The 12,613-nt window shown below is 32.8% G+C and overlaps 1 protein-coding gene across 2 annotated transcripts in view; it reads left to right on the plus strand.

Annotated features, from left to right (window-relative positions):
• The window catches only part of LOC149075227 (5-taurinomethyluridine-[tRNA] synthase subunit MTO1, mitochondrial), an 81,450-nt gene that overhangs the window by 41,236 nt on the left and 27,601 nt on the right, over positions 1-12,613 (plus strand). For both annotated transcript variants that reach the window (XM_089242516.1, XM_089242515.1), the window contains exons 7-12: positions 2,736-2,848; positions 7,615-7,727; positions 7,846-7,919; positions 8,024-8,140; positions 9,524-9,654; positions 12,202-12,406. In XM_089242516.1, coding sequence (XP_089098642.1) covers positions 2,736-2,848; positions 7,615-7,727; positions 7,846-7,919; positions 8,024-8,140; positions 9,524-9,654; positions 12,202-12,406 — 753 coding nt within the window. The remainder of the gene's footprint in view (positions 1-2,735; positions 2,849-7,614; positions 7,728-7,845; positions 7,920-8,023; positions 8,141-9,523; positions 9,655-12,201; positions 12,407-12,613) is intronic.

A 12,613-nucleotide genomic window follows, 5' to 3' on the forward strand; every position in this document is an offset into this window, starting at 1 on the left:
TAAATATTTTATTTGACTCATCCATCGTGTGTATTTCTGACGTAATATTACATCGAAAGTTGAATGGAAGAAATAGAATCAAGATTAGCCTAAAACTGTTAAAGTGATAGAATAAAAACAATTTTTTTATCACTAGAAATAATCTTTTTTCCCTGCTTGTCTTTGTCTAAGGGGATATACTTTAAAATGAATTCATAGATAAAAGAAGTGAACACACACATATCATGCCAATGCAAATTTCGTATGTATGATTTTCTGATCATAAAAAGCATATGAAGTCCTATATAAAATAAAATGTAACTCATTATTTTCTTAAATAATACTATGTGTGATGACAATAAATGCTGTTTATTTTTGGCATGATGTTCTGGTTCTCCTTTACTTATTCAGTTCAACTCGGTTAATTCGAAGTTCAGATACCCCCTACTTTCCAAGTTGGCACTAAAAACTTATGTGACATTACAGAGTGAAACATTTTGCATTAAAGCTCTATTTCACGTGCTTCAAAAAAAAATTTCATTGACGGGGAGTGATCGTTATGGGAAGTTATATTGTATAAGCCTTATACAATAAAACTTTTCTCTAATTCTGTATACTATATAAGGAATTAGAGGAAACTATTCTTGTATCGTGAAAGGAATCTAGCATCTGGGAAGGGCAGCCCTGTTCAATTCCTCCTGTAGATACCATCTCTAGGAGGTATTGCCCTGTTGCATTTGATCTATGCTGCCACGAGTAGTACAGGAATCTGAAAACTCTTATGGAAACTAATAGATGAAATCAAATCTATACACTTTCAATAAAAAAATCTCATAAATGGTACATAAATATTCAGCCCTTGAAGGTAAATGCCGACACCAAATCTTAAATACACATCCTAATACTGAGAGCATATTATTCTTGATTTATGTGTACTTACAAAAAACCGATGTTTTGCACAACTTTCAAACTCAGCAGAAAACTGTAAATTCACCAATAACTATAATTGTTATAAATAAATTATATAAATAAAACTATAAATTCACTCATAGATGCCCCCCCCCCCCTGTCTCGGTGTACTGTATTGTGTACATAGTTTATTGTTGTTAACTTAAACTTTTTTTTCTATTTATCTTTGCACACATGAAAGCCAGTTTAGAATCCTCACAAAAAAAAATTTAGCTAGTCATATCTTTTCCTCAGTATATTACCATGCATTAATGTAATCATATCTTCCTTTTTGAGTAATTTCTGGTCATAGAAACCTGAAATGCATTTTGTTTAAAGAATTAAGAAGATTTGTAACGGGTTAATACGGTCGGATTTGTAGATAACAAACTATATACTTACAGTATGTGTGTATTTAAATAATTGTATTAGTTTATGTACAAAAAACTTGTTTATGTACAAAAACATGTAATTTTTTTATTGTCTTTAATAATCATAGACTGTATCGAGTAGAATATTTTTTTATATCTTAACCCTTTAGAGTGATTGCTAAACCGTTTCATTTCTCATGATACTCATTATTGATGATTCTCATGATACCCATTATTGATGATTCTCATGATACTCATTATTGATGATTCTCATGATACTCATTATTGATGATTCTCATGATACTCATTATTGATGATTCTCATGATACTCATTATTGATGATTCTCATGATACTCATTATTGATGATTCTCATGATACTCATTATTGATGATTCTCATGATATTCATTTATTGTTTTTAATATAGATATGCCATCTCCCTGAAACCCTCAACTGCACCACTAGATTTTTGCTGATGACTGTGTAATCTACCGCGCAATTAATTACAAATCTGATCAAGAAACTCTTTAACATAATCTTGTTGCCATCTCAGATCTGTGCTCATTTTGGCATATGCCTATTAACCTGTCTAAAACAGTTTTCATGAGAGCTACTTGTAAAACTCTTCCCCTCGAATTCTCATACTCGATCAATAATGTAACCATATCCCAAGTTTCTCAATTTAAATATCTGGGAGTCATAATCTCGGCTGATCTCCTTTGGAATAATCATATCGATTATGTCTACCAGAAATGTGTCAACAAACTTTTTTCCTTCACTGCAACCTCGAACATTCTACTCGTGACATCATACTACTCTGCTACCAAACTTATATTTCTCCCATTCTTTCTTATGCAGCTGAGGTCTGGGATCCCCACACCTCTAGTAACATAGACAGACTTGAACCTATCCAAAATAAATCCGCCTGCTTCATTCATGACTGCTGCTCATCTTTTAGTTCAGTTTTCGATCTTAAACTCAAACTTAATCTCCATCCACTCACTACTCACAGACTTATCTCCCTCTTAGCCATGCTTTACAAAATTATTCATGGTCATTTAAATTTTGATATGTTTGGTATTCTGACTAAGCCTTCCTATGTCTCCAATAGACTTGACCACCCCAAAAAATTAAAACCAGTTTTTGCCTCTACAGATTGTTTTAAATTCAGTTTCTTTCCCATTACCATAGTTGAATGGAACAAGCTCCTCTCTACTATTTTTAACTCTCCACCATCTCAGATTTCTTGTCAAATGTTTCAAAAGCATTAATAATTATATTAATTATTATTTTATTAATAATTATATTAATTATTATTTTATTAATAATTGTATTAATTATTATTTTATTAATAATTGTATTAATTATTATTATATTAATATAATAATTAACAATAACAATATTGCATAAATAAATAAATACTTTTTTCTTTCATCAGGTACACCACCAAGAATCAGAAAGAGCTCTGTGAATTTCAGTATTGTTGAATGCAAGAGTCCTGATGACCCTCCTGTTCCATTCTCATTCATTAATGACTCAGTATGGATCAAAGTGAGTTTTCACATCCTCTAACAAACATTGGCAATGACAACAAGAAAAACTAGATGTTTTTTATGTAGTGAATGTTAAATACGTTTTTTTTTTTTTCAGTTGTATTTATTGTAAAAAAACAAACTATGAATGAACAGATTTTGTTCTAACAATTATATTCAAATATCATATGCTCACAAATTCTTAGTGTGTGCATCATTTGTAACATTCAAGATGTTCTAATTTTTCTTAATTTACAACACTGCTAGGAAAATTATTAAATATATAGTGAAATATTGATATAGTGATACTCTGCAGACCAAGAAAAAATATTATATAGGGTTATCGTTGTACAGTTAGACCCCCCCCCCCGATATAAAAAATTCCAATTCAACGAAATCTTTAATTAAAATTTTTTTTTTCTGACATTCTAAGAAAATCCCTTTTTAAACAAATAAAAATCTTTGTTACAACAAATTATTTTTGAACTTTCCTTAATTTTTTTTCTCTTATTTATGGTCACCCAAAACCACAATCCAAAGATTTTAACTTTCCAGGATTTGGCCATCAGCTCTTCTTTAGAGACAAACAAAAGAGGGGGCAGCAGGAACCTGTTCCTTTTTGAGTAAAGGAAGCAATATAGCCATTTTGTGCCTAGGAATGCTTCTGTGGCCAATTGGTGTCATTGTGCTATCATCGTATTTAGATTTCTCTCTCAGTGCAGCAATAAAATTACTTCAAGTGTGTGCTCTTATAAACTCGAAATAGCAGGTCATCTAAAAAACAAAGCATTTTCCATTTTACGGAAAAAACAACAATAATTTTGACAGAATTTGTCATTGGAATTATAGAAATGTTGGAACACCAAATCAGCATACTTAAGAAATTTCTATCAAGCCATTTTTTCGTGCATCCTGATTTTATATTCTTAAGTTTATGTATTTCTTTCAATCATCATCAGAATGAAGTTGTAACAGCAACAAAACATAAGCTAATACAAGTTTTTACTACCATTTGAAAATTTGCCACATCAAGTGTGTGTGCTCCTTATCAGTTTGATCCCAATTTAACAACTTCCTCATTTAATGAATAAAATTGTCTGTTTTATTCGATTGGTTATGTTAAGTTTCATCTGTATCAAGAGGCAACATTATTATATGTGCTACCTAATTTATGCTATAGTTGATATTTTTTCTAAATCTGCATTGTAAATTCCACCAGATAGTACACTTGAGTATCTATTCTCTGCAAAAAGTTGTAGTTAATTAGAAAAATTATAGTTGACTATAGTTCGTTTCAGGTTAACTTCGCAGAGAAGAAAAAGGTATAGATTGTATTCCTTCGCTGCAAAATATAGTTCCCATATATCGGAGGTTTATTATGATCCTTCATAAAGAATATTTCAATTTGTTCTATAATTTTGAAAAAATTACTGAAAAAATATCATTTTGAACCGATGTTTATTTGTTTAAAATTTTTAAATTAGAAAAAATATTGGTTACCATTATCAAAAATCCATAGCAATGGCAACAACATTCTGGCATGATATCCTAGAAATTTTCCCTGCCAATGTATATATCACTCATGATTTTTTCATTACACAGTTATACACCGTATATATATTTTTTATATCGTTATTTGGTTGAATTTTCCATAACGATGCAATTTTTCATTCAGTTTTACATGCAGTTATAAGCTTACATAAAACATGAATATTCAATCAGTTTTATTTTCTCCCAAAAATATGCTTCATTTGAGTTCAGATATTCACTCATAGATTAGGGGCTGTTGAAGTATTACATCATCATCGATTGGGGGTGGGGGTTTGGATAATGCTTACGTCATCAACCGCCCTTTATGAAAATATGAGTTAGGATTCAGAGGGGCAGAGCTGATGACAAAATTTTGCTGACAAGGGGGAAAGGAGAGGGTCAAAAATGGCTAAAAAGTTGCTTACGTAATACTTGAATGGCCCCTTACAGGAAGTGTTTCTCTTCCATGGGAGCGCTGATACCATTCTGAGAGGCTTTTTATGGGTGCAGAAGTTTTGGCTTTGGGTCCTCCTTTTTTTAATTATTTATTTTTTGCCATGTTTATGGGATAGTTGTAGTTTCCGATCACAGAGAGTGTTGACACGAGTTGCGTTTTCCACTCACGCGAACGAACGCCACGTTCCACCCACAGCTGGGGCCACCTGTTTCTCTAGATGCCCCTTACCTTTAGTGTCTCTTCAGATAAAATAAGAGGGGGGAGGGCCACAGTGGTTTAGGCTTTCATATTTTATGTGACAGTTGTATCTTTCTTTTCACCGGAGATAGCCACGCTAAAAGTTCTCTGCTCTTCCATTCCTGTATATTATATTTTTGGTTTTTGAATACTCACTTTTAACAAAACTCTATAAGAATCATCCGTAATAACCATGAGCAGCACATGAACCGTAACCAAAGAGTAAAACTGTTGTGACAACAAGTGGCATCAACGTATACCGTTTGGGGAAGGGGGGGGGGTTTGAGCGACAGAAATTTTGGCAAGAAAAGTGAGTAAAAAATTCTAAACTTTTCCGTATCATTATATTATTTGGTGCTATTCCTGCATTTACACGTGAAAACAGAGTTAATCTGCTTGTTCTTAATTTTTTTTTTTTTTTTTTTGATTGGCCTCAAAAATTTTACTTAATGTCGTTTTTTCCATATAGATTGAAAAAAAATTCCAAATCCCCAAGTTTTTGAGAGCTATGGTTAATATACAGTGTTTTAAAATTATACGTTGCTTTCATATTATTGTTTGGAATTTTTTTTTATAAATTAATTTCAGCTGAGGGAAGGGAAAATTGCAGAAAAATATTACTATGTTTTTCGAAATTTTTACTGTTAATTACAGCACATCAATGAAGAGTAAGTGACATGCTGATAGAAGATAATTATTTTTTCTAAATTTTATAACACTTTCCAATAAAAAAAACAAAACAAATGATATCAAAAATCTTACTTTAATGTCTGAAAGTATTGGAAGTGTTTTTTTTTTTTATTCTATAATTATTACTAATTTGCTGTGCAATTTTTTTACACTCATTATGTTACACGTAAAAAAAAGATGTTTCTCAGTGAGATTGGTGAGAATCGGCTATACCTTACCAAGGCCACACATCGATACATTGATTAAGAGGCTTTCGTTCCCATAGCAATGAGTGATACGGTCTTCTCGTAGCTTCCCCTTCACTGCAAAGTTAACCTGAAATGGACTATAATAAAATTCAGTTAGATGCATTGCCCCTGTAAAGAGGTTTACTGAATTACACTTTTCTGTCACATACACAGAAAGTACCATTACCAACAGTTTCATTATCACTTAGGCCAGTGTTTCTTAACCTTTTTTTGCCCATGGCCCCCTTTGAACCATATTTTTTTTTTCTTGTGTCTCCCTTGTCTTATCCAGTCTTCGACCCTCATCTAGAAGCAACATTCTTTATATGTATTGAATTGATTTTTCTCAGTGAAAGTGAATTTATACTGAACAAAAATTTTGCAAATAAGATTGGTCTCCAGACCACTGGCCTAGAATTTATTGAGCTCCTCGCTAGTCCGAGTTTTATTCAGGGCCATCTCAACATGATAGACCCTCCCCCCCCCTCTCCAAGTAAAGTGATGCTATGGTAGTCCCACACTTTGGTGGGTGGAAATAAACAGCCTACATATTTCCTACTTATTTTCAAAATTTATTGTACTATACAAAGTATCATGAGGTGGGGTCACTTATGGACAAGAGACCCCGGGCATGACAAGAGTGGGACTGACAGAGCTGCAGCCCGGGGGCCTGATATGGTTTTCATCATTTTTTGTTTTTTCACGCTATAAATTAAATATAGAAGGATCTGTGAAAAATCTAGATGGGGTCCTGCGAAGACCCCCCCCCCCATCCCTGCTAGGGAACCTGCTGCAAAATGTAGGCGGTGAGGCCCGGATGAGAACATGCCCTAAAATGGCCCTTGTTTTATGGGTAGTTTTGTTGGATTCCGTAAGTGTATAGTTACTGATATAAAGCTTTATTTCTTCACACCTTTTAATTTTTCTTCTCAGTTCTCTGCAGCCCTCTAAACTACCTGTCATGGCCCCTTTATCCATTTTCTTCCGTGGCCCCCTTGAAGTATCCCAGATGGCCCCCGGTTGAGAACCACTGACTTAGGCCATCAGGTAGTTCAAAATAATTGTGGTGTTTGACACCCTTGGAAGAACAAAAACAAGTGACAATTTTACAAATATACTGAAAGTGATTTTGAGCATAGTGTAAATAAAAATATTGTTGCAGTGGGGTTTCAAAATTTCTTGAAAAAATATCATTATAGAGGGATTTGTCATATTAGAGGATATTGTTGTATTGAGAGGAGTTTAAAATTTGACTCAAGAAAATTTCAAACACAATTTGAAGAAAAAAATGTTTGTAGAGGGATTTATCCACACTATATTGAGTATTGCTGTAGCGAGGTTTCATTGTAATCAGTTAATTACATATTTGTCAATTTTCCCCTTTCAGTTAATGAATTCATAATTTTACTAAGACATTTCACATGAAACATAATGAAATAAAATGAATCCAGATTCAAAATTGTACCAGCAAAATAGTAAAAATTAAAAATCTGAATCTTTGTATGACCATGTTACTTGAGTTTGAAAGAAAAAAAAATTAGATTGGGGGAAAACATGGTTGAGAAGTTTGAGAAACTATAAACTGTGTACTAACTACTCACCAGAGAATAAAGTTTTAAATGTTATGGGTTTTTTTCCGACCAGCCTCAAGATCAATTACCTGTTCATATGACTTTCACAAATGCTGAGATAGAGCACATCATCAAAGAAAATATGCACTTGAACTCTCATGTGAAAGAAGAGATCACAGGCCCAAGGTAAATATTTTATATGCACGAATTAAATGAAGCTCGGCTTATTTAATATGCACTTTTATTTATTTACAAACTTGTCATATTTTTTAATTGTAAACAATTGAGGTGATATTATTTTCAGATATTGCCCATCGATTGAGTCCAAAGTTTTAAAGTTTAGCGGACATTCTCATCAAATATGGTTAGAGCCAGAAGGTAAATAGTATTTTACACAATTTCATTTTACTCTATTCATTTTCTTTTGCTTTCTTTTATTTATTTTTTTATGAATGATGACTTTTTTTGTTTGCTTTCTGTAGGATTAGACAGTGATGTAATATACCCTCAAGGTTTGTCTTGTACACTCCCTGAGTATCTTCAATTGGACTTGATGAAACTTATACCAGGTTTAGAAAATGCTGTTATGATTAGACCAGGTAAAAATTTTGAATCTTGTAGAAAGTTTCTAAATCAAAATATTCAGCAGAAGTTATAATAGTAAATCTGAACAATAGACATGACTGAGTATTAACAATTGCAAAAATGTTATTGATTTACAGTGAAGAAATTTGATTTTTCAGGCTCATATAAGATTAATCATTCTTTAAATATAACTTTCAATGACAAGTATCAAATCATTTTCACTGTCTTACCAAGGGCTTCCCTATCAACCAAAAGCATGACGTCATTTGTCTTTAGATATTAAATATTTTTTTGAAGATCACGTAAAATTGAATCAACTCAGTCACTGCCATAGTTTAAGATTTCTTTTCATATAGTAATTTTCAAATCAAGATTTTTTTTCAAAGAAAATATTTTTTAATTCATCATATTTTTTTTAAGCTATGTTACTAGAGTTTTGCGTGCTGAAATAAGAACTTTGTTGAATTATTTTGAAATATACCACAATTACTTAACCCTTTAAGTGGCACAGCAGAAATCACTAAACCCCACCCCCTTCAAAGTGTCATAAATTTTTTGAATCAAGTAGGCTTTCTTTCGATTCTTCAGCTGGTGCAAACTAGGGTATAGGAAAAGTGTTTCATTAAGAAACCAACTTTGCAAAATATCAGGACTTGCCAATGCTAAAACAAGTTTTTAAAGACGCAAAATATCTTGTGCCAATGCCACTCAAAGGGTTAGTCATACATGAGACTTGTAAATTCATCTGGGAAATTTTTCGTTTTTAGATCCATGCACACACGTGTTGTGCATGTGTATATGCATGGTTCAAACATATTTATGTTGTTAATGTTATGCTTGTTTCATATTATACTGGTGCTGCCATCCCTCTTGCATATTTCAAAGCAAAATTGGTGAATGCTGGAATTTTCATATAAAAGAACTTGGTTTATTCAAATTTTTATATCTAAGATTTATATATAATTTAGAGAGATTTATATCTAATTTATAGAGATTTATATCTAATTTATAGAGATTTATATCTAATTTAATGTTAAAATTTGTTGTTTGATTGAAACTTTTCAAATTTTTCAAATAATTTGAAATTTGAGAAAAAAAAATCATGATTTTTGTACGAGCAAATATAGTTTGGAAAAATTCTACAAGAAGCCAGACTTTGCTTTTCTCGATTAAGTTGTTAAACAACAAATTTTTTAAAGACTAATAAAAGTTTTAAACTTCTGTGATTACTTCAGATCCTATCTTTTATCACATGACTGATTTCTTGCTACAAAATCACACATATTATTCATACATTATGGAAGGATACAAGTTTTTGGAATTTTATGGTATTAAATGCAAAAGCAATCAAAACATTAATCAAACTTTTCAATAAAAAAAAGTTTTTTTTCTTATAGGCTATGGAGTGGAATACGATTTTATAGATCCAAGGCAACTAAATCCAACTCTGGAGAATTCCAAAATTGAAAACTTATTCTTGGCTGGACAAATAAATGGCACCACTGGATATGAGGAGGCAGCAGCTCAAGTAATTTTTGATTACTAACTTCAATTCTTATTTCCAGAGTTATCCATAAATTGAGATGAAATTTTATTTTTAATTAATATAATTTTGCTTTATTCCCTCAACTCTTTTTCATATCAAATTTATAAGGTATTTTTAAGCAGTTTGTCAGAAGATGCACTCGAGCAATATAGACACAGATATCTTAAAAACTTTAAAGATAAAAGTTTTTTAAAAATTTACTTTCTCCTGAAATATGATTTATTTTTGATATTTGACAACAGTGGTCTGACTCCATAAAAAATGATGCCATGTTTTTTTAATCAGCTATGGTCATGACATTTATTCTAAAATGATTTCGGACCATTTCAAAATGGTTTCGGTAGCATTTTAATACATATTTATTGAAAACAGCAAAACTTTGTTGACAGTGTTATATTGTTGCAAGGATATTTACAGGATGTTTTAAAGCTCATGGTACATATGTTAGAGGTGATGGAACACAACTAGACAAGCACATATTACTATAAAACTCACACTCAAAACTCAAGTCTGCAATAAATACGCTGTTCACAACAGCCATTGTCATTTGTGCTGGTGATCACGTATGAGATGGATGTGTACATCTACACTAGATACAAGAGTGCTAGTGTACAAGATACACTAATCAGGAGAAGGCAGATCTTGCTGACCGGATTTTTGTAGCTGCTGGCACCATACAAGACATGCCTGGTCCGATGTTTGGCTGTCACTGCATCTAATGTTTTCAGTTAGGAATTTCTTGGAATATGGACTGGGTCGCGGTTTGGCTAGGATGTCACTCCATCGACTGTGTGAAGACAGAGTCACTGTTGGCGATCACAATTTTTAGTAGTTGGTGTGCAGTTGGAAGTTGTTGAATAAAACATTGCCCTTAAATTCATCTGTGTCTGTCTCGGATTAGGATACATAGGTGTCTATCTTGTTTCTCATCATTTCATGGCATAGCATGTGCTGCCCTCTGGCACTTAACCATTCGAGTTCTGACACGGATTGTATATTGATTTGTGCTTATATAGTTGTGTTCTATCACCCCTAATGTGTGTGTGCCATGAGTTTTGAAACATTAATTTCATTTTCTTAAATTTTTCAGTTATACGAAAGGACTATACAGGGCGTTACAAAACTCATACACTAGGAGTGATATAGGACTAAGAATAAATTAAAGTATGAACAGAATACAGAAGAACACTAAGAGCACACAATAAATTTATACAAATACAAATACAACGCCACAACAGGCAAAGTGCCCTACGAGGTGGCTGATAAAAAGATGCCCATAAAAATATGGATGTCATATATTTAAAAAATACAACAACCCAATTAAAAATGCAATTAACACAAATTGTAAACAATATATACACATGATAAAATATTATACAACGCCCATAAAGAATACTTACGGTTGTCTTATTCTAAGAATGGATAGCTTCTCGATTTACCCCAACATGTTTATCGTATTTCTTTTTAAAGTGTCAATTGTGTTACAATTTACTACCTCCGGGGGTAAGCTATTCCATTTATTAACAACCCTATTAGAGAAAAATTCCCTGCGACACCATAACCTTGCATTGTCCCTCACCAATCGATACTGGTGTCCCCTTGTAAAAGCAGTCGATTGGTGTTGTACTAAAAGTTCATGGTCCATCCTATCCATCCCATTGAAAATTTTGAATACTTAGATCATATCTCCTCGACACCTGCGTTCATCCAATGTAAACATATTCAAAAAATGAAGTCTCTCTTCATAACGCAAGCCCTGTGTGCCAATAAGGACACGTGTAGCTCTTCTCTGCACCCCTTCAACCAAGTCTATGTCCCTCTGCAGGTATGGTCTCCAAAACCTTACAGCATACTCCAGTCCAGGGCGAACTAAGCCTCGAAAAAGCAGAAGAATGACTTTAGGAGAACGCGAAGAGACCTTTTTGAAAATAAGACCAAGCATTCTATTTGACTTTTTGACCACTGCCGAACAATGTTCAGAAAACCTAAGTCGCTCGTCAATGAGAATTCCCAAATCGGTGACCCTAGTTGCATCCGGGATAGTGACACCATTCAACTCGTAAGAGAACCGTGGGTTGTTCGAACCAAAATGAGCGACCATGCACTTATCAACGCTAAACGTCATGCTCCATGACATTATTTTATAAATTAAACACATATAATTAAGATACAAGCTTTGCATAATTTTTTCCTCATGAAAGTTGGGGAGACAGAAATACCCCAATAAGTTCATCAAAACCTATACCTTTTGAATAAATAAAATCAAAGTGAAAACCTGAACTAATCATCATCAGCCAATCCAGTGACCAGACCCATTACTGTGCTGTGAAATTTCTGAAACAAACTTATTATCCTTACCCATACTAAACAATGCAGTTGTCACGTACATTCCGGCATGTAAACTCTTAATGATAACGTAGCGAAGTAAACTTTTTTTTCCTACGAATAGCAGCATAAATTTCTCTCTTTCTTGAAGCAAATGTGACCATGTTTACACTTTATAACCTCACCAATTCTTATATATTGCAGGGTATAATAGCTGGTATCAATGCAGCTTGCAAAGTTTTAAACAAAGACCCATTCATTGTAGGTCGCACTGAAGGATACATAGGTGTCTTGATTGATGATCTTACCACCCTGGGAACAACAGAACCTTATCGAATGTTCACTAGTCGAGCTGAGTTTCGCGTTCATTTGAGACCTGACAATGCTGATATTCGCTTAACAGAAAAAGGTATTCTTTCATTAATGGATCGCTAGAATATCATCCCCAATTTATTTGTGTTTATCAAGAGCAATGTGAGTGAATAAATTTGAGAATGTGTGTAATATTATTTTATTATCCTTTAAAAAATAATTGACATCAATAAGTCTTTCGAAAACAAAATGATTTCACTAAAATCATACATTTCTACTCAGTTCTTAACATTGACAGAGCAAA

The sequence above is a fragment of the Pholcus phalangioides genome, unplaced genomic scaffold (assembly GCF_987345545.1).
Source record: "Pholcus phalangioides strain wild (caught in Gottingen) unplaced genomic scaffold, Ppha-v1.0 ptg000015l_1, whole genome shotgun sequence".
NCBI lineage: Eukaryota > Metazoa > Arthropoda > Arachnida > Araneae > Pholcidae > Pholcus > Pholcus phalangioides.